This window comes from Mytilus trossulus, chromosome 14 (assembly GCF_036588685.1).
Source record: "Mytilus trossulus isolate FHL-02 chromosome 14, PNRI_Mtr1.1.1.hap1, whole genome shotgun sequence".
NCBI classification, from domain to species: Eukaryota; Metazoa; Mollusca; class Bivalvia; order Mytilida; family Mytilidae; genus Mytilus; species Mytilus trossulus.
In genome coordinates this window covers 18033073-18056935 of record NC_086386.1, presented here as the reverse complement: position 1 = coordinate 18056935, position 23863 = coordinate 18033073, and the positions used below count along the sequence as shown (strand labels likewise).

General features: G+C 32.3%; 3 protein-coding genes across 3 annotated transcripts; 2 read left to right on the top strand and 1 right to left on the bottom strand.

Annotated features, from left to right (window-relative positions):
* Positions 1–4128: 4128 nt before the first annotated feature.
* LOC134697528 (nuclear apoptosis-inducing factor 1-like) lies at positions 4129–4563 on the bottom strand. Its single transcript, XM_063559808.1, has one exon. The coding sequence runs from the start codon at positions 4561–4563 to the stop codon at positions 4129–4131; it is 435 nt and encodes a 144-aa protein (XP_063415878.1).
* Positions 4564–5114: 551 nt separating this feature from the next.
* On the top strand, positions 5115–14777 carry LOC134697527 (uncharacterized). The gene is made up of 9 exons (XM_063559807.1): positions 5115–5261; positions 9768–9911; positions 10728–10847; positions 11597–11673; positions 11951–12067; positions 12317–12527; positions 13084–13188; positions 13777–13875; positions 14481–14777. Exons 1-9 carry the CDS (start codon positions 5115–5117, stop codon positions 14763–14765), a joined length of 1305 nt encoding a protein of 434 aa, XP_063415877.1. The 3' UTR covers positions 14766–14777.
* A 480-nt stretch (positions 14778–15257) lies between these two features.
* On the top strand, positions 15258–23860 carry LOC134696562 (uncharacterized). The gene is made up of 9 exons (XM_063558415.1): positions 15258–15358; positions 16771–16837; positions 18282–18361; positions 19121–19339; positions 19857–20081; positions 21040–21238; positions 21544–21645; positions 22812–22904; positions 23579–23860. The coding sequence occupies exons 2-9, from the start codon at positions 16781–16783 to the stop codon at positions 23852–23854; spliced, it is 1251 nt and encodes a 416-aa protein (XP_063414485.1). The 5' UTR covers positions 15258–15358; positions 16771–16780; the 3' UTR covers positions 23855–23860.
* Positions 23861–23863: the final 3 nt, after the last annotated feature.

The window sequence follows — 23863 nt, the reverse complement described above, 5'->3', positions numbered from 1 at the left end:
GGGTTAAATTGCTCATGTTTTTAGATGGTTTGCGTAGTACGTGATCAAGCCATCTCCATATCTTTTGTATCAATAAAGACTCTATGTCTTTGGTGTTTGTTATCTCATTTAGTTCTTGTTTGCGATTTTGTTTGGCCAGCATATTTTCATAACCTTCCTCAGACATGTGTTATGGAATCTGGAGAATCTGTTGATATATTTCTCAGTCATTCCCCAGCACTGAGTACATATATAAACAGTTGAGCTTGGTCTTCTTTGAAACGGCTGTTTTATAGATGTTGTCTAATTTAAATGAATGCTAATTTTAATTATAGTTTATCTATTTACAGTTAGAGAATGAATTTAGCAATTTAGAAACTTTTCTTCGGAAGTGTAAAAAACTTCTTAGGTCGAAGATAACATTTAAAATGTATCCAACCAAAACAGAAACAGAGGGAGCCATTTCAAGTATACAGACCATCATTAGTATCAATGAAGAAATAGCAAATGATGTATGTAGACTACACAGTGTCGTAAACTTTGTTCTTTAATAAGGAATTATACGATATACAAGTGGAAAATAGTTCAAATCATATGCAAATTCAGATTCTTCTTGAAAACGAAGTTAACTTAAAGATTTACTTTGTGTAGGGAAAACGATTTTTAAAATCTAAGACAAAATGTATTTCTTGCTTTGAGTGAATAAAGAAAGGAAGAAATGAAGGAAGGAGAGATATTTTTAGTTTGATTCAAGTAGTCTGCTTATTATCTAATGATATTTCATCGAATGTAAATGTTTAATTCAACAAATTGGATACAGTATATTCTAATTGAGGAATACTTTTTTCAGGTTAAACTGGTATTTGAATTTCTGACATTAGTGCTGAACAGAAAATGGAAACAAGTGAAGAAAACTGTACTGGCTGCCTGTGTGGAGATAGATGCTGCAGAGTGTAAATATCTGAAGGTATATCAGTTACAACTTTCCTCTCATATTTAGACTAATTTACTTTTAATGTGGACCAGTGCAGATCCACGGGAGTGCAGGGGTCGGAAAAGAGGGAAGAAAGATACCAGAGTGAATGTCAAACTGAAAGAACTTAAGTAAACTGACAATGCCATGGCTAATAATGAAAAAAAACCAAAACAGACAAATAATAATACAAATGACACAACATAAAAAACGAAAGACTAAGCAACCCCCTTTTTTTATTTTAACGATCAATAAATTTGAATCGGGACATATAGTTCAATCCCCTATATCTTTGGTGAGGAATCCCGTCTTTATAAATGGCTGGATTCGCACCTGTGAACATAATACAATTGTAACTAGACTAAGTTTAATAAGCCATAAAATAGTTTATGGTATGTGAATGTTCCAATGTTATATTCCAGAGAGATACGGTCGAGTCCAAGTTGAACAAACCATCAAGTATAGAGCTTGCAAATTTTGATGTTTGGAAGGAATCTGCTTTATTACGATTTGGGTAAGAACATAAACACTTTTTGTTACATTTAGATTATGTACTCCGTACAGTCTTAGCAACTTACACAAATGATATCGAATATGTTCCTTATATCATAACTACAGTCCCTTTCCCTTTCATAAATGTGACCTACCGAAATAGACCATTTACCGGATTTGTTATCTCATAAGCCACACGACGGGTGCCACATGCCTTCTGGAGCACCTGAGATCCCTAGTTTTTGGAGGGGGTCGTGTTGTTTATTCTTTAGTTTTCTATGCTGTGTTATGTGTACTATTGTTTGTCTGTTTGTCCTTTTCATTTTTAGTCATGGCGTTGTCAGTTTATTGTCAATTAATGAGTTTGACTGTCTCTCTGGTATCTTTCATCCCTCTTTAATTGTGTTTGACTCGATAACCTGATACATATACACATCGCATTGTCGTTTAACAAACTAAAAGACTAAAAGACTAAATGAGCACTTTAAAACTAGAATGGTATACAATTTAGAGTTCTGAAATGCACGATAAACTTATGTTATCTACTGAAATTAACTGTGTGAATATTTTCACAACTGGTTTCAGTATTGAGCCTGAAGAAGTCCTGAAATACGACAATGAATTTGCGGAAGAATGCATTGAAGAATCTATGCCTACACAAATGGCAAAACAATTTTGTGTTATTTACGACGTTTACTGGTCAGAAGCCTTCAGCCAAGCAAAACAACAATTCATCGACGACAAGGAAGACGAAGAAATAATAAAAGATATAGCAACACTAACTCAAGTATGAATAAATAAAATTTACCAGAAATAAAAAAAATCCACTACTGGTTAATGCATATATAAATCTCGTTTTGTGTTTTCTATAATTTTTGTTCCCATTTTTGCTTTACATTTCCCTTATACACATTATGAAATATCTTTCATGTCTGAATCTAATAATTTAAATGGAACAAACAAGATAGTAGGCAAGTCAACCTTAAGAAAATTGAAAATCACTTTTGTCCAAATATTTTCCTATCAATTTTAATGTTCTATTGAAAATACTTTGTAAACGACCCAAATTATGTAAATTGGAGATTATATACATTGTGTCAACATAATATGTAATCACACCTGTACAATATCTATTTTTTGCAGCTTGTATTTGACTATTTTAAGATTAAGGTAACGAATCAGGTAAAACAAATGACAACTGTCATGACAAAAATAGTCACAGAACCAATCATCGTCAAGCAGAAGTCCAGTAGAACACCTGCATCTGTAAGTTGTAGTTGGTATGTTATTAATTCTACACATGACGTAGGTAGCAAAACATATAAAGATATCAAATCAAAGACGGACAGCTACAATTACTCAGTAAAAAAGGACAAAAAAAGTCAGTTAGAATATTTGAACGACTGACTTTGGCAGTGAGGTATGAATTTTATATAGGGATATTTTTCTTATTTACGTTATTTTATACAACATACATAGTGCAGACAATACCTAAAACTAAAATTGGCAATATAAGGATATAATTACATAGTATTTCGGGTCCTTTAAATCTTGCAATGCCATATTACCTTGCTCAATGTAAAAATCCGTACGTTGACTTTCAATTGGTACGCCATTTGGACTTTTGTCTACTTATTTTAACATAGAATAAACTTTTATGACAGACACAGTTATAGGTGAATAGAAAACAAACATTACGCACGCAAATAACAAACCAACAGCAAAACAGCAATGATCTTTCTTTCGATTTTTGTGAAATATACATGTGAGCATTTATTGATTTTTACAAAAAACATTCAAAATTATTTTTATGAAATTGTATACCAAGTTTTGAGAATCAAATTCCTGCTAGTCATGCATTTGAACTAATTTGTGTATATTTCAGACAACAAAGACAGTGAACACAACTGAAAGAGAATACCAAACAGTTTTACCATATGCGAGGATGGCAGTGAGAGATACAATACGCTACAGTCTACCACTATTAATAAAGGTAAAATTCCAGGATAGTATGATGATCGTACATATTGCAGTATTAGACATTTATGTTTGTGTTTATAGCTATTTGACCATTGAAACTAGAATGAATAAAAACATATAAGTGAAGAATTGTCACAATGTGAACTGTAAAAAGATAGTTATTGAAGTGAACTGTATTATGATGAAACATTCAGTCTAAAAGAGGGACGAAAGATACCAGAGGGACAGTCAAACTCATAAATCAAAAATAAACTGACAAAGCCATGGATAAAATTGAAGAAAACAAACAGACAAACTATAGTACACATGACACAACATAGAAAACTAAAGAATAAACAACACCAACCACACCAAAAACTAAGGGTGATCTCAGGTGCTCCGAAAGGGTAAGCCTGACATAGATTTAAATGTTGCAAAATTGAAAAAAAGTTATTTTCATAAATTTGAACACATAAGATCGAGGTATTCATATAGTATAACATAAGGATAAAAAGAAAGTATTTTTCTATGAAGCAGACATAAGTATAAAATTTATCAAATAAAAGCTAGTTTAGCTTAAAACATTTAAATGAATTTTCATATGATCCCCAAAACTATACCCCATCATAGTATTTTCATCACAAAATGGGGGACGTTTCTCAGCCAGTAACATCAGGGGCCGGTTGTTCAACTTGTCGTTAGCACTAACGCTCCGTTAAATTTTGCTAACCAATGATGCAGCTTTCTACACCTCCTATGCCCTTGAAGGAAGCAGAGTCCTTGCACAGATCTATGGTTCTGTGCACTGCCACACTCACTGGCTTAGCCTGTGGTCCACCACCTGTTTTCCCCTGGTCTCTCTTGTTTACAGAAAAGATCTTCTTTGCCTCTTTCTTGGTGTTGCCCCATTTATCTTTACACTCCTTGGCTGACCTATGGGCAACACCAAGAGAAGACACCATCACTGAAATTCTTCCCCAGACTGCAGTTTTTCTTTTATTTGTCAAAGAACTTCCAAATTTGTCATTAATGACTGCATAATTCTTTTCTACCTCATCTTGGAGAAGATTTACCTCTGCTTCTGAAAAATTTGGCTTTCTTTCCCTTGTTTTCTTAGCATTAGACTGATTGCATGCACTAGCAGATGACAAGTCGGCCATATTTGTTTATGGGGGAAGTTCAGAAAATCTGAATTATGGGTAACTAAAATAGCCTCTAAACCATAGTTAAAATTTAACGACAGGTTAAGATTTGTTAACGGTCACGTTAGCTAACGCTACCGTTAAATCAACTTGAACAACAGCTTTTTAACCTTCCGTTAAGTAACGCCACGTTAAACTTTTTAACGACACGTTAAGGCTAACGCTACCGTTAAGTTAACGACAAGTTGAACAACCGGCCCCAGATCGTTACGTTTTTGTTGCCTTTATCTCTCGTCGGATCTCCAATAGTTTTTGATATGAACTTTGTAAAAAAAAAAATCAGAAATATGGAAGCTTTTTGATAATCAAGATTATATTTGCGAAAACAAATAGAAAGGAATCTTTTTATTTATTTATGACTCCGTTATTATTGATATCATTCGTGTTTTGTATTACCACAGGACTTTACAGCAACGCAGATTTCTCGGCAGCTCAAACCATATCTCAGCTTGGACAAAGTGAATAATTTCATTGACAATTGTTCTCAATTTTCATGGAATATCAATGTAATGGAGACTCCTATGGTGCTTGTTTGGCCATCAGATGCAACTAAAGACAAATTATTTCATTACTTTAGATATTTTACAAAATTTGGGACTGATTTTGACCATGGTGTATGGCCAGCTTTATTATTAAATGAGGGTGGACCAACTATGGTTAGAGGTGTGGTGCAGCTGAAATGATTACGAATGCTTAGTCATGTAATAAACTCGTATACACTAATGAGGTCGTAAATATTTCACTTCCGTTGTCGTTAATTACGTTGCGCAGTGATTGATCTGAAATGACGTGAAGATGTATAAGCAACCTTTTTAATAGTTATCTTCCCACACTACGATTGTTGAGATTCACTTTTACATTAATTTTTTTCTCAAAAAAAGTTTAAACAAATAATTGAAAAAAATCATATATTTATTCATGAATCAATTGTACCAATTCAGAAGGGAGTGAGATTTATTCCTTTTAATTATCCAGACGATTATAACAAAATATGGCTTCATAAGAAACAGCGATTTTAAGTTCAACATTTAATTTAAACAAAATATAAGTAGGCAAAGACAAGTAGGTAAGCAAATTCTTCAAGTCAAAACAAACCCATGAGCAAACAAAAACAAGAGACTAACTGCAATAAAAAAAAAAACGCCACACATATAATTATAGAATGAGCAAAACAAACCTAACATAAGCCCGTGTTGAATGTTAGTGCTCCTCCACTGGAATCAGCAGTTTCTGTTGCAATAAATAAAGGCAACAGTAGTATACCGCTGTTCAAAACTCATAAATCCATGGACAAAAAACCAAATCGGGGTATCAAACTAAAACCGAGGGAAACGCATTAAATATAAGAGGAGAACAACGACATAACACCGAAACGTAACACACACAGAAACGGACCAAGCATCAGACAAAACACCACGAGAATAACAAATATAACATGAGTAATATAATTCTGTCAATTTAATTTAGTTAAAATCCTTTGATGTAACATATAAAATAAATAAGAATCGAAATTTGGAATGTGTCAAAGAGATATCAACCCTACAAAAAAGCAGATAACAGCCGAGGGCCACCAATGGGTTTTCAATAAATCGATAAAAACCCGCACTAGGAGGCGTGCTTCAGCTGGCCCCATAAACAAAATCTATACATGTTCGGTGATAATGGACGTCAAACTAAACTCTGAAATATATATAAAAAAAAAACAAAAAAAAAACTAAAATTGAAAAGCCTACAAGACTAACAAAGGCCAGAGGTTTCAGGCTAAAAACTACAGCGAGGTTAAAGGTGTTGTCTGAGATCTCAACCTTCCCCTTTTCGTGTCTCTAGCTAATGTAGAAAACACACAAAACAATACGCACAGTAAAACTCAGTTTAAAAGAAGTCCGAGTCCGATGTCAGAATAGGTAACAAAAGAAACTAAACAAACTTTTAATGATACATATATTCACAAAGGACTACTAGCAGTTATTGACATGCCAGCTCTAGACCTCAATTAAACTGATTGAAAAATTATGTTTTCATCATATGAATACCAGTATCGAGAACCATCCCTCTCATTAGAGGTCAAGTATTATAGCATCATTAGATAAATGAGAAGAACATAACCCTTATCATGCCAACAACTAGATTTATGATAAATATGTTTAAATCCGATGCAAAGATCATTTAAAAGAATCAATACTAATGTAAAAATATGCAATCTTTAATGACAGTATCGTATCTGTATCCATTCTTAATAAATCTGCTTAAAGGTTTTATTATCGTTTGAGGTGAATGCTCAAGATGTGCCAACTATTTATAGTTGTTAATTCATATCCAAGCTGTGTTTCTTTAAAAAAAAATGAAATCACCATATTTTTGTTTTTGTCATTTTTTTTTATATGTCATCGAAGACAGAATTTCAAAATTACTATCGAAAAAAGTAAAATGACAAAAATACCACATTCCGAGGAAAATTCATAACAGCAAGTCCCTGATCAAATGGCAAAATTAAAAGCTGAAATACATCAAGCGACTGATTACAAAAGGGACACTCCTTACTTGGTACAGGTATTTTCTTAAGTCGATTAGGTAGGATTGAACCTGGTTTAATAGCTAGCCAAACCTCCCACCAGTACGACAGTCGCACAAAGTTCCACCATATTGACAACCATACGCGAACAAAGCAAACAGCAACAATAAGCAAAGAAGTCAAAATTAGGGCCACAGCAGTCTACATTGTGTTATAGTAATAATCACAATAAAAAGAAACAAATATGTCAACCAAAAGCAAAATGAAGTTTTGTAAAAAGTTTGTTTAATGGTGGTTTCGCAAGAACATATTTGACTAATTATGTACAATCTGGTGTTCTTTTGTAATACACAAATGTTATAATGGAGGTCTACAACGTTATGCGATAACATAACACAAATTGAATGAATTTGCCTAGATGGTCTTCCTAATTTGTTATTATGATGCCATATATGTGGACTGTATTGTTCATATACAAATCTTTCTTGCGAAGTTAAAAACTTCAATCTTGGGTTGTATACAGTGTCATACAAATTTTCAAGATATCAAAAGTTTTATTGATGTACTGCTGGTATTATCACAGTTATAATCTCATCGTATACAACAGGATTAATATTCCCGTTTGGGATGGAAATTTCAGGAACTCAATTTTCGGCTCTCCCTTGACACCATCTGCGAGTATGGTCTTGAGGAAACGATGATAGTCCGTCGGAAAGGGACGATAAATGGCTGACCCGTGTTAAGAGAGAGCCACATCTATTGCACGTTAAAGACACCCTTGTAGATTTCGAAAAAGAGTAGGCTAATGCCGCTACAAGGCAGCACTCGCACCCGCAAAGTGGAAAGGGATTAATATAAGTTGCAAAAACTTGTTTCCCAATCCACTATAAATAAATATGTTTAAACTAAATATTGTGTAAGCCTGGTGCGCGTTTCGTCTTCTAGAGGCTAATCAGTGACGCTCAAATAAAAAGTTATAAGGGCCAAATATAGTACGAATTAAAGTGTCTTGAGGACCCGAAATTATTTCTATATTTTTTTAAAAAAATAGCGATTTATGTAATCCTAACAACAAAGTATATATAAGGTAATATCATTTAGTATCTAGACATGCTTAATTTGTAATTTAGTTTAACAATATAATGATGAAGACAAGTTTCAAAACAAAACAATTCACCAATTCACCTTTTGAGTTTGCTATGCACAAATGAATGTTCGTTATTTATATATATTTGGTACTTGTATTGTTACTGCCAATCTGTTAAATACCATCCATTATTATATTTTATTGATTAATCAAAAGATAACATGTATTTAAATAGCTGGTAAAGATACTATTAGATTAAAGTCATTTGTGTTTCAAACGTAGGTTGTATTTAAGTATCAGTTAAAGAAGGAATTACAATAATGTCAAAAGTAAGTCGAAATGTAAATAATCATTTTATTCTGTATTTCATAATCAATATTTGTTTGGGTGTTTTCCAAGTTGAAAAATTTGCAACCTTTTCACCTTCTAGAATGAAATAATATAGTACAACATCAGTTTTTGATACACTTAAAATTCTAATGTTCGTCATACATTGTCCTTCTTTGTTATAGGTATAGGTAATTCCACTAACTATTCGGTGTGTTTGTGTCGTATTTATACTGTAAAAGGATGCACTCGATTAAAATCCATTGATTCGCTTCAAAAAGTTTCCTTTTGTTTTCATGTCTTTATTCTTAAATTATTTGTTAGTAAGAAATATTTCATATGTTCATTAATTAATGTGTATTTTTTGTATTTGTTTTGGAGAAGACGTTACTAAGTTGTAAAACTTGTGTCTGATCCTTTTGTCATTTTGAACAAGAAAATATGTTTAAACTAACGAATATTCAATAAACATTTAGATCCTTAGCATACCCAGCAAACTGTATTCACGGTATCTATGATAAGTAATGGTACTTGAGTAGAAGTAGTTGAGGTTTGAGTGGTGATGTTTGCCCAACTACATAAGGAGTAGCCGATCTCATTGTAAATTAAATTATAAGTTATTGACAAAAGCGATCAGAATTACGTTCTTCAGTTGTATAAAAACTGTTAAGCGTGCTGTAACTAATTCTACGGGATAATTAGCTGTTGATTTCTAACCCTATATCAATAAGGGGCAGGCATGATCATAGATATCAAGTCCAGAAGGTGACTTTTGTATACCATTCGTTTGATGTGTTTGAGCTTTTGATTTTGCGATTTGATGAGCTTTCTTTCTTGAATTTTTGTCGGAGTTCAGTATTTTTGTGATTTTACTTTTTATTATCTATTCGTTTTGTGTGTTTGAGATTTTGATTTTGCCATTTGATTAGGGACTTTCCGGTTGATTTTTTTCTTGGAGCTCGGTGTTTAAGTATCCTTTTTTTTTTTATAATTGAGCCGACTTTTATTTCCCTGTTCCAGTTATGATTGTCTTAGTAGCAGCTTTGTGTTGATTTTTCAATATAACATTTTTACTTTGACGACACATGGTGATGTTCGTTTTACATTTTCGACATGTTATAATGTTTATTGCTTTTCGTTCGTAGTAATATTCAATGTATCACTGTGACTTGATAAAATGGTTAATAATAAAATTGTACCTTAATATAACATTCACTTTTTATTTTGCAATTTTAGTTACAGTTTTCCTTCTCAGTTCTGGACAGATTTATCCACGATGTTCAAAAACCGGTTGCACACCCGACTGCTGGCGATGCTAAAAGGGCGTCTTCTGCTATCGACGACATCATAAATAATGTTCCACTCATCGATGAATTAAATGTGAGATTAATTATCTTAAGCATGCTCAAGCAAAACTTACAAGCAACTAACAAAGTATGAAACAAATTGTAAAGATGTTACCATTAAGCAAAGCGCAGAACAAAATTGTTGTGTATATCAGATGTTTTAGTTTAAACAACATACGTCCGAAATTAACCTGATCAAAATACAGTAAATGCTATTCCATCGTTGGTGAATAAATGTATATTTTGAATACTTTCGTCGTCTAAGTACAAAGTCATTGAGCCTCTGACAATTGATCTCTTGACGAAGAATGCTAGTTTTTCCCATTTACTTCTCAAAAACATTCAGAAGCAAAAATCCTGTTATCTTTTAGACAAGAAATGTATCTTATTTTAAAATGAAATTCCAAAAAAAATAAAAATGTCCAGAAACAAAATAAATAAAACGCGGTATCTTCACAGTTTTACTTGAGTTTAAAAAATAAAGTCAGCTCGAATAGATATATAATGTTTTCCAAACAGAATGCAAAAGAAAATATACTTAGCTCTTAGAAGTTCTGAAAAATCAAAAGTTCAAAGTAACTGACAATTACAAAAATAGATTTTAAACATGTTCATATACAACAAAAGAAATAGCTGATTTTAATTTGGTACACATTCTTTTAATAGACAAAACATTAATGGCGCTCATCTCGGTATTTGAAGGTATATAAAAAGTTCAATCTCTTCAAGCGATCTTACAAATCCAAGCCTATGACATCTTTTGAATGACGAAAAAACATCAATCAATTCAACCTCTAGAAACTCACGGTCCTTTACATTAATTGTTACAATACTGTTTTATATTTCAAAGGTGAAAGGCTTACGAGATCTTATCAAACTTGCAGAAAAGGGAAAGTTCACAGACATGAAAAACAAAGCCAGTGAAGCTATTTCTGATTACCAGATAATTGAATCATTCTATAAGAAAAAGGTTCGTTTGTAGATTACAATGTTTTATTCGGATTTCGCTAGTTTTTGCTATGGAAAGTAGTATGTATTTCATAACACTATACAGGTATGATGTTTCCAATCAAACGCATGTTGCTTGTCAATGTGTATTGTGATTTGGTATTGAGACACTAAATTGCTATATGCAGACATTCAGCAGACCCGCTCCTTTTCCCTTTCAGTCGTTCTACATTAATGTATTACATCAACATAGAGAAAAGATATTCTGTACTAAATGTGGTCGGATTTTCCTCACCCCGCTGATTAGAATAAGCAGATGTAGCGATTGTAGACGCCACATTTATTAACCAATGCACCACAGGACAAGAAAGATGAAAACAACCACAGGTCACAACACGACCTGCAAAAAACAACATACATATTGCCGTTGAATATGCTATATAAGGCTCCGACAATCAAAAAGTCAATCAATTGGTGAAATAAACAAAAAACAGTTATGACATGTGGCAAAGAACCAACAACTACTGGATAACAGGCTCTTCCATTGAATGCAAACTGCTCTATTAAGTCTAACCCCGGATACTTTCCATTACATACATTAAATACTATGATTATCTCAGACTATAAATTATGTGTTTCTTTTGTTGTATAGTATGATTTAGAAACATATCGAGAGTTACGAAATAAAACAAAATGCTAGGATATAACGAAGGTTATTATATGTTATGAGCCTAAAAGAAATGCATGTTACTTTCAAAACGGATTTTGCAGGTTCTACCAACATCGGAAAGTAAAGATTCAAATGATAAGGAAAAGCAACCGAAGTTGAAAGAGGTTACGTATTCATTGTAAGTACATGAACCTTGTCTTTTATTTAGGTAGTATGAAAATAGTATTATATTTGATCGGAAAGAAATAAACGAAAACATTTTCAATCTTGAGAAAAGAAATGATAGTTAAGTTTTCAAATGATTTACAAGTATTTCAAATCTAAATTGAAACTGCCTTAAAAAAACTGCTGAAATCTAATTATATATTTATTAAAAGAAGAGTGTTTTTTTCCGATGTTGATTTTCGAGGATCAAACCTGTTTGTTCTTTATACAAGTATTGAATTTATTCTCAGACTGAACCCCTCTTACAAGCTTATGGATAATTATACAGCAGATGATAGACCGCATGGTCAAGATTTGGTCAACAGCAGACTTCTGCATCAACACAACACTACAGAAATAACCGAAAGGTATGAATGGGTGTACTTTTTACATTCTTAGATATAAGAAGATGTGGTATTAGTGCCAATGGCAATGAACCAACTCGTTATCCAAATGGTCTTAATTGTTTAAATTGACTAGTAAAAAAGATAAGCAATATTATAACAGTATGACAAATGCAACTAGTTCTCAAGTTTGATGAACATTACCTAAGATGGTTTCCATGTCGTGTTTAAAACATTATAGTTTGAGATAAATATCTAATTGCTTTCATCCAGAAGAGGTCAAGAAGCCAGTTATTCAATCCATAATCAGAATCCAATGATAACTGACATATCTGATACCAACAGACCTACAAAGGTAGCGGAACAATTCTCTGCACTGTACGACAACGAGTGGACAGACGCTTTTGATGCAATTGCCAGGCTTGAAGGACAGAAGCAAAATATAGAAAGAGAAATCATTGTTTATCTAGATGATGTTCTAAGGGTAGTTATTATTACTATTATTATTAATTTTTACTAAAGTGTATTTGTAAGAATTTATGTGTCGGCTTTTTTTTTTCAATTGCAAGTGAATTGTCAGTCCAAATGTGCTATTGACGCTCCATATCTAGTGCCTAGGTACTAGCATTACTTAAAATATATATCTTAGGTTGCTTTTAATTTTTTGTATTTCATGCAATTGTACTAAAACAAAAACAGTATCTTTTTATGTATAAATGGAAGTCAATGCCATGATTATCAACGTTTTATGGCTTCCCATACTTTTGGTCTCGAGCGCCTTCATTATCTGGTAAATTTACGGTCAAATTTACGTTCAACATATGACCTTCTTTCGATAAGAATAGAAAATTCTCGAAGAATTACATCGATTGAAAAAAAGTTAAGAATATGACATTGAATTTTTCCAAAATGTTTTACTTTTGAAGGTTTGAAGTTTTATTGCTATTCAGTACTAGAACTGAAGATATAAGACTAGTTACGTGTTTTTATGATGTTGTTTTTTTCCTAGCTTTTATTAATGACTTTATATATTGTTTTAGAATATTTACGTATATACAGTAAAACGAGTTCCAGCTCTGGTAGACAATATCGCACTACAATTGGAACAGACGATGTTAGATCCAGTAAGCAGTACAAAAGAAAAAGTACGATTGTTTATTTTAAACATCCATGCATAAACAAAGACATTATAGTAAAAAAAATCACCTCAACAATTCACTTGAAAAACTACAATGAATTTACTGAGACTGTACATACAGTTTTATTGCCAAACATTACAACACATTATGTTGTTGAGTACGGAGTATATAAATGAAGTTTTAATAAAAAAAATAATTCATAGAATATGAAGGTCTAACTGAATCAAAAGGATATATTTCGTAGCGACTTTTTTTTCAACTTGCGTGTTGGTTGAGGTACTAAGGGAATACGCCAAGAGCAGTAAGATCAATCATGTGATGTTTCTTGTTTCTTTAATAGATGAAAATAGTATTTTTTAATGAGTTGAAAGTATTCGGCAATGTGTTAAATTATTTGTGTCTGTCCTGTTCTTTAGATTTACCACTTTCTTCTGACAAATGCATGAACATTGATCTGCATTTTGGTAACAGTATATAAGATGTTGTATAAATGCAAGCAGATGTCAGAAATGTAGAATATACATACTAAATCTAGATCCAATAGAATTGAAGTAATTCATTGTGTGCAAATCTGTTCGATTTTTTTATTTTAAGGTTACAAATCCGAGTGTGATACACAATAGCAAGTTTCAGCGGTATGCTAAAACTTGTGTCAAAGAGACAGCGAAATTAAGCATCCAGGCTCTGATTCAGGTAATGTATATAACATAGGTGCCGCAAAGCTTACCGGCGCTCGTGACACATTTATGTTTTATATATCGATATTAAATTCATTTCAAGAAATAACCATTAAGATTCCTACCTCAAGCTAAATTATTTTCAAGAGCAGATAATCATTCAAAACTGTCTTCGCCCTGAACTTGCATGAACTATTTGCCACTGGACTTTAAGCAATCAATCAATCAATCAAAACTGTATTACATATTTTAGGAATGTATATGTCATGTATTATTGACTACACATGCAATCAAGTAATTGGTAGATGATAAAAATTTGTTGATGATATTACGGTGCAAAGATGATGGTGTTATTTTTACAGAAAGATAGGAAAGTTAGAAATAGTATCCGTTGACTCAAAACAACAAATGGATTGGAACAGGGAACTATATAAGCAAGACAGAATAACTATAAGCGAAAGATTGACACACAATGTATGCTGCAGGTTGTCTCAAAATTCAATTCAAAATTTCTTGTAACGCAGGTTAACAAATATGCAGCTGTTTTTTAAAGCATGGTTGATAACATATTGATAGAAATAAAATTATCAAAAATGATTAAAATGTTTATGGTTATTTTAGGATTTCAAAACGACTGAACTACGTCCGAGCCTTCAAAAATATCAAGACAATTTTAATGTGAATAAATATATGGACAAGTGTATAGAAATATGCTGGTTTATGAATGTTCTCGATCCCCCAATGGTACTGAAATGGCCCATGGAACACCAAAAGGCAGAAGATCTAGCTGAAAATTTTAGACATTATACAAAATCTGGAATACAGTTAGACTTTGCAGTGTGGTCTGCACTTTTGTTTTATGACCAAGGTCCTTTAGTTGTGAAAGGAGTGATGCAAATGAAGTGACGTGTTGCAAGTCAAGCATTAAAACTTCACTTTATTGATAAAAAAATATATATGATTTATACAATATTGTTTATGCAAGATATTCATACGAAGTGCTCAAAGACAAATAACTCTTACTAGTTATGTACTGTTCCGCTGGGCTAATATGCATACAATGACTTAGGTTAAGAATTCTTCCGAACGGACGGATTTTTCTTCGTGTCCTACGATAAATTTTTCTGCAAATAAGATATCTCAAAACTTAAAGTAGTTTTGTGCATATTGGCCGAGCAGAACAAACCTCATTATACTGAATCAAATGAATGACAATATATTTCACATTTGGATGATCAACCAAATGTTCAGCTTATAAGTACAATAGCTTCCTTTAAAATGTACTAGCCTATAAAGATCAAATAAAGATAGTGCATGTGTGAAAGAAATATAATACATTAGTCGTTTGTAGATTTGTTTTCTAACTTCTTAATCATGCGTTAATTCAGTTAATCGGAATTTAAATTTAAAAACGGGTAGCCTAAATTCTATAAATAACAAACCTGTTTTGGGGAAATTCATCGAATTTATAGAAATACAACGATGAAATTGACTTCCTGGTAAATATTTTAATACTTTATTTTAATTTTGTTTGATTATTTTGTTCGATTTAAAACAAACGTTTGCTTGTAGCCTAATGTTCATGAAAAGGGTAGAACATAAGCATATATTAAAATGAGAATATACATTAAAATATCATACATTTTTTCGGACAAAACCATGGTTTTCTTCAAGTTGGGTCTAACTTTATATTAGACACGCCTTAAACATTAATTCTAATGTATATATATGTTCTGTATTTCTTGAGTTCTTCTGTTATTATGGATTCTTGTAACAAAAAAGCAATATATTGCATTGGTTCAAAAGGCATACGAATTGATATTGAGATACGAGAAAGGGGTTGGCCGAATACACGTTAATTAATTTCTACTGCTGGAGCATTTCATAATGAATTAATGAGTTATTGTTCTCCTGACGTCCAGTAGCAACTGTTTCATGCATGGTCAGGGCGAAAACAGGATTAACAATCAATTCTAGGTAACCGAACACTTTTTTTCAACTGAACGAAGAGTGGGACTTTGGACTGTCAATGGCAAAAGGGTCAACAGAGGACACAGGTATATTCAGAAATTCCTCTTAAAAGGGGCCAATTGAAGACACCTTAAAATGTTGTTAGGAGAGTTTTTCAACATGCATATTGTTGTTAGAGCTCCCTATAAAAAGTATTGAATTAACTGATGTCTCAATTTTACCGAACGTGTGTGCGTTTCGACATATCCAACACAGTTAAAAAAAGACCTCCTCCCCATAACATTTACCACTTTATTTTATTATCACGCTACGGTATACACAAAAGTATAATACTTCAACACTAAAAACTATTTTCCATTATATATATGCTTATTTCTTGGGGATTATTTTCCACAAACGACAAATATCTAAACAAATGGTGATTTACACTAGGCGTCGGACATGAACTTGTCTATACATTGTACCATTGGTGCTATGAACCAGGTTTTATGTCGCACGGTAATGTTTATCTATATATTCCAATTTTTACATCTCTTTATACACTCAAAATAACCAAGCGAAACTTTTTGACAAGAACTCCTACTCATCATCCCACGCATTTGCTATATTTACACTTTTCACTTAAATAACCGTATATAGGCAGGTATCGTACCTCATTGACAGAATATCATTAAAAGTACGTTGATACTGCTTGTTTCGAGTTTATTTTCGGAAATGCAAATCAGGTATGTATCTAGAAATAAACACAAGTAAAAAAAAAAGCAAGGTAAATGCAAAATTAAAATTACAAAATTGCAAAAAACTTAATACCTTTATTGAAATGTTTAAGACCCATAAAGAAATTTCCAAAGATGTGTCCTTTTACATTAGCCATTAAAAAGATCTTGAACATTTTTGCAAACTATAATAAAAAAAACATAATACTAACATTTTCTTGTAGAAGATTAGCAATGGCTTCCAGTACTGAAGGTACCGGTCCTTATAAATCAACAGTGCTGGTTTCAACGGTAATGTTTTGCATTTTTTGGTTTCTAGTCACAATATCAAAAAGGCCAAAATTAATAAATTAATAATGAATTTCATCAATTACAACAATCTCTTGCCAAAGCCTGTCATGAAAAAGCTGTTCAGGTGCAATTTACAAAAAAAAAGACCGACGAAACCATAAGAAAGTGAAAAAAGTAGAAAACACACTAAAAAAATTAAGGATGGAAATACAGAAAATATATTACAAAAGGCAACACAAACAATACTTGAAACCAGAGTGATTTTATGCATATCGAAATATAAAGAAACACAGAATTTCCTCATTTTTACCTGTCGTGTTACACTGATGATAAGCTGAACTTGGTAATGGTTTATTCAAGAGGTCGGGCTAGAGAGCGATATTATGAATCAGAATTGCAGGTTCAAACCAGTAGTAAATGTTTTCTCGGTTTTACACCAGTAATATTGAAGTCGTTGCATTTATTATAAAATTTAAACGTCAAACGACCTTCATTTTAAATATAAATCGAAAACTGAAGTTCTTTGGCTATTATCTTTTATTACACAAATTATAAATAAAGAAATCTTGTGTCCTGTTCTATAGTCGTATCTATAATATCGTTTACAATATGTTTCATTTTATCTTCACTTTTGTATTTTGTACACATTCATTCCCTAAATGTTTAGTGCAGACTATTCATTTTCGTCCTGTTTTCTGTGGAATTTTTTCCCTCAGTTACTAGTATTACCTGGCCAGAATAATCATTTTCAAATTCCTCCTGAAATCCCCCCTCTCTTTCTTTCTCTTCCGACAAAAGTAAAAGTAATAAACACCAGATGCAAATTTTTACAAAATATATTTCATATAAATATCACAGTTATGCCCGAGGACAAAACCTTTAAAAAAGAAAATGTAATGATGATATAAACCAAGAATGACAAAAAAGTATATTAAACTAACAAAGTCCATTAGCAGAGGTACATGTATGTTCTAAGTTGTATTGTTTTTTTTTCAAGTTGCAGCAACTTGAGTAACTTTTCTATTTACTGTTTGTGTGTCGAGTTCCTAAGATTTCTGTCTTGTATATTGTTGGAAACATGTTTTCACAATCATTCAACGATAAGAAAATAAGATGATACGGTGTTATTGCTACAGACGCAACTGTCCATCAAACGTGGAAATATACACCTGATTTTTCAGGTCGGGCCTGAAAAGAATATGCAAAACTTCATACTTCAATTCAAGAGCCCTGTTCTTGTGTCGTTATTGTATCATAGTTAGCTAGTTTGTATTACTTTGAACCATATTTCGAGGGAATTTGGCCCCGAGTTTCTTGTAGTTGATCGTAATACTTATTCTATGACTTGTTATAACATAAACTAAATACATATACTAATTTTGTTTGAAAATGTGAAATTCTGTTTACGCTGGACAACGATATAAAGTGTTTTTCTATGAAATAGCAAGCAACGAAAGAAGTGGACAAAACAGAAACTACTGCTACAGAACAGGCTTTAAACATTACTGCTACAACACAAAACAGGTATAGTGGAACTAAATTTTGGTGGTTTATTTCATATAAAATATTTCCCGCCAAGTCATTGCAACGTTTATTTATCAAATTTCAAAATTTTGGTTAAAACAATCAATGTCAATACGTATTGTCAAATTTTAGGGGGAATATAATTATTTTCAAACAATTAAGGTGTATGACGTCACATAAGTTCAAGTTAACTAGTCAATGACTATAGTCGATAGTCGTAAGTGGCAGCGTGTCAACACATTTCGCACTAATATTCGATAACTTCTCAGCAGCAAGTTGTTGGAAGTGCATTTGTGTGTACACAAAGCACTATTTTGACATTGAATATTACATGAAACCTCGCTCAAAATTCAAGGTTTTAAACTTTCTGGACAAAACAAATCAAAGTTACCAGAAAACGTTATGGAAAGATTGTCAGGTACTAGAAATCAACGATAATTCTTTCATTCTGTTGTACAAATACATGTAGGTGTATCCGATAGAGATCTGAAGAAAAAAATACTTGATATTTGATATTTATTTTCAAAAATGTATGAATATTGTTGATATGAACTTGTCACATTTCAATAATAGTTTTAAAAAAAATAACAGGTTTTAAAATACGTTTCTAGATTTCGACATCCATTTAAAGAATACCATTGTGTAAATTTTATGATGCACTACCAACAAATTGCTGCTAACAATGCATTTTTTGTTATTGTGTTTTAAGTTGCTGTCTCATATGACATTAGTTCAACGTCTTTTTTTATTTACATTGAGTGATGTTACTAAACCTGGTATGCTTGAAAAGGCAAAGACTGCACAACTGCGAGGAGGGACTAAACATGAAAATAAGATAGATGGAAATCAATGGAGTAATTGGAAACCGACTGGAGTACAAGATTTGGATGCAATTCGTCAAATCCTAAAAGAAGCCCTAGAAGGTGGTCAGTCGTCAATGGAGGTTCTTCATCAAAAAGTGCAAGAATTGATAGAAAGGTAAGGGGAAAAGGTTAGGGGTATATAAAATGAAAACAGCTATTTTAATATTAAGGACTTTTGACTCCGGATTGCAAATTTAAAACTTGCTTGCTACTCTGTGGTTACAAACATAAGGCTTGAACCAACGACAATCACTAAACTACAGGATTCTGACTTGGGACTAGCAAATACACATGTGGTGCAGTAAAACATTTTTGTGATCGCTCAACCCAAACTGGGACGGTTGTGTAACAGCACAACATACAAGAAAAAAAAACTTTGAAAAATCATTTGATAAAGCTTAACTCATTATTTGTAATTATAGATCAATATAAAGAAAGGTTAACTTAAAACGAAAACACATACAGGACGTTACAGTGTATCTAAGACTAAAATATCAATCAGTACACATCCAACTTCCAATAGATTAAGTATAAAGTCTGCATTATAAAAAAGATCTGTTGCATACGATAACGCTTTGTGTTATGACAATACATACACGTAATTACAACTTGGATTCAATTTCGTTTAAAAGTAAGCAGAAAGATACAGAAATGATAGAAGAACTAAAACAGAAAACAGAAGAACTATCAAGGTTACTAAAGGAAGAGAGAGAAAGAAACGAAAAACACAGAACGACACAAACACAAAAAGAAATGACAGAAAAAGAGAAAGAAATAACAGAACTTCGAAAAGAAACCACAGGACTTAAAGAGGAAACTGAAAAATTGAAGAAGGAAGTGGAGAGCTTGAGAACAAGGTAATATGAATATCTCTATCAATAAACGTTGGATTTACGTCAAGTTGGACAGTAATTATACAACATTATACCGAACAAAAACACACTTTACGTGTACAATAATTATATTGGTCATTATAACAAATGAGTAAGTGTTCAATATACACAGAAAGTCAATGATGTACCCAGACAACATGAGTATGTTGGCCCAACATTGGCACAACGTATATCATTGCATTGGCCCATCGTTGTATTTTAACGTTGGCCCAACGTATAAGTGCAAAGTGGGCCTTCGTTGGCCCAACATGTAAGTGCAATAAAATTAACCGTACCAATTTTCTTGCACCAGATGCGCATTTCGACAATACATGTCTCTTCAGTGATGCTCGTGGCCAAAATATTTGAAATCTAAAGCTTATATAAAAGATGGAGAGCTATAATCCAAAAGGTCCAAAAAGTATAGCCAAATCCGTGAAAGGAATCAGAGCTTTGCATGAGGGAGATGCATTCCTTAATTTATAATAATTTTTATCATTTTGTTACAGCAAATTTTAATAACACAAAAAAATCCGTATTTTTATGCCAGTACCGAAGTACTGGCTACTGGGCTGGTGATACCCTCGGGGACTAATAGTCCACCAGCAGAGGCATCGACCCATTGGAAGTAATAAAAAGTGGGCTTACGTTGGCCCAACATGATGGCCCAACGTTGTACGGTTATATGCAATACATAGGGCCAACGTTGGCCCATTGTATGTATATTACTAGATAATAGAAATCAAAAATTTAGCAATACAAAAAGATATACAGTTTTACTTTTTTTCACTAAAATACCAAAATAATTAAAACAGAAGCCATACCGTTGACCATCAGAGGTTTACACGTTACTTGTTGTTCTTGTTATCAAACATTACTAATGAATAACCATTTACACTTTTATCTTTATGCTATTAAAATGCTGAGTATTATATTTATAAAGTCTAAGTAAAGCTGCAGGAGATAAGTTGACTGATGGTAACCCTACCATTACTGATCTTAGTGATCCAAACCGTCCTCAGAAACTCTGTGAAAAATTCAATAGCTTGTATGACAACTTATGGACTGATGCATTTGAACATGTTTTCAAAGATGAAAATAATGAGAAATTATCCGCTGAAAGACTGGTAGATATATTCAGGGTAAATATATAGACTTTAATTGTGATTCTACATTTTTATAATCATTTTGACTTGCTTAAAAATCATTAAAACCTTACTTCTGATTTGAAAATTTACAACATTCTTGAATTCAAAACAATTTATAATAAAAGCAAGATATCAGTAAAGCTATGAATCAATCAAATAAATATTTCAAATATGTTTTTAAAAGTATACATTTAACACATTTTTTTTTTATGATAATGACCATAAATTACAATTTACTATTCCATCAAAACAATAAATAAAGATCAATAAATATTTAGGTGCTTTAACTCAAATTTCAGAAATGCTGGGAGTTCTGTCGCGAATGCGCTGATAACCAACTGGAAATATTACAGGAAAAGTTCGTGCGACCAGAAGTTATCACGGAAGAAATGAATAGACAGGTACGTTCTCAATATCATATGAAAAGAAAAGAAAATAAAGGAAAATAACAAACCTTACATTAATTAAGTGATAGGAACAAAACCATAAAAAGACATAAACAAAAATATATGTACAACAAACGATATATGTAAAAAGAAGATGTGGTATGATTGCCAATGAGACAACACTCCACAAGAGACCGAATGAATCAGAAATTAACAATTAAAGATCACCGTACGGCCTTCAAAGCAAATTCCAAAAAAATGACAAATGAAAAACAATCCAAGCGAGAATTCTTAAGGGCCTTATTTTTGGAAAAAAAATTGTTTCCAGTTTTTGGAGAAAAAAATAATTTGTTTTTTACCCTGAGAAAAAACAATTGTGTTTGTTTCACCCTCAGCTGCCACTATATGTTATGCTAAAATTGAAAAAAAAATTGTTTTCGACTTGTCGCCAAAAAAATAGATTGTCAAGAAAAAAAAACATAGCCCCCCCCCCCCCCCCCCCCGAAAATCAAATGGTTGCTGCCTTATTGCGTGACTCAGGGATGCTGTAGTTAAAATTGATACATAGACCTTTTTCACGAAGTCAAGTTTTTTTTAACAAATATACGTAAAAAAAAGAAGATGAAAACTTAAAGTCAATAGAATAAGCATCAAACAGATACATCGTAGTAAGCTTTTCGATATTCATTACATATTAAATTCCAAATCGTCTTTATCTAAACTAAAATGATTAACAGTTACAATCACCACCTCAAATGACAAAAAGTCAAGACAATCCGGGCGATGAAAAAAAAATATGTATGTTTGCCCCAAGTTAACCTACCCAGAAAAAAGCTGCCTACTCAAAAACTTTTATCGGTGAGCTTTGAAATTAGTTTTTTTTTTATCAGATCAGCATCACTCACTCAGACTAAAAAACATCAGACACTTCAATTTCTCTTTGTCGAAATAAAAAAAATGCTTACTTACCTATCCATTGTCACTACCTTTGGGTAGGGTTTGGGCAAACCAAAATATGTGTAAGTGTGGCCCGGCGCTCCGACGACGTAATTAACTTTATAAAAGCACCTGCATACGTGTATGGGTTCAATATGTAAATATGTTTGATTAGAAACTCTTCTCATATACTATAGACATGATCGGTTTGTGATTTTGTGTTAAGTTGATTTTACCATCTACAGGGATTAATACAGACATTCTCAAAGTCAGAACTGAAAATGATAAAAGACGCAAGAAAAGCAGTCGCAAAACATACGTTAGTTAATTTAACCCAGGTAATAAATTCAATTATATCCAATCTTATTATTGTTACGGTACTTACACGCAGACCTTCGTCAAAGCAATTAAAAAGAATACAGACAAAACCAAATGTACATGTAGAACAAAATAGTTATAAGAATAATATAGTAGCATGTTAGATACCGAAACAACGTTGTTGTAGAAGAATGAAAATTCGAATGGAAATAACTAAGACCGTGATGAATCAAAACAATATTACAAAGGTTCTTGGACTAACAAAACAGACATATCCCAATATTAAATATACATAAGAAACAATTTGAAAGATAACAAAGATATCGAAAGGGTAACATGTATAATTGACTCGCATGTGACCTTTGAATATGGTTAACAACTGAGAAAATGCAAGTTTAAGTAAAATTGACAATATATTCTAAATAAAAGATTAAAGGAATGTATATGATTTAGACTAGTGTTAAATGGGCAATTCAAGCACTATGGTAAGCAACGACCACTTAGTCATATTCATCATTTTTACTGCAGTCAATACTCAATTTTAAGGTAGGTTCACGACAAGGCTTATTATATTTCTGTTAAAATATAGTTATCCTAAATTATGGTATGTTATTACCATTTAAGTGTTTATAGATACATATACATGTAGTTTGTTGTCGGTAAATTTGTTATTTTAACGACTTTTGTTTTTAAGTTTTACTGGAAAACGAAAGCGAGGCAGAAAGAAGAATTACGACTGTATGTAGATGCTTGTATGGAAATTTGTTGGTACGCTGCTATTAATGACCCGAAACTGGATTTTAGTTTTGATCCAACAAAGAATAAAGAAGATTTTAGAGGTTATACAAAATCAGGAAAATTTGTAGACTATCTAGTATGGCCAGCAATGTATCTCCATATTGATGGGCCATTGCTTTATAAAGGTGTTGTGCAACTGAAAGATTCCGAAGGAGAAAGAGAACAAATGTGAAATAAATAT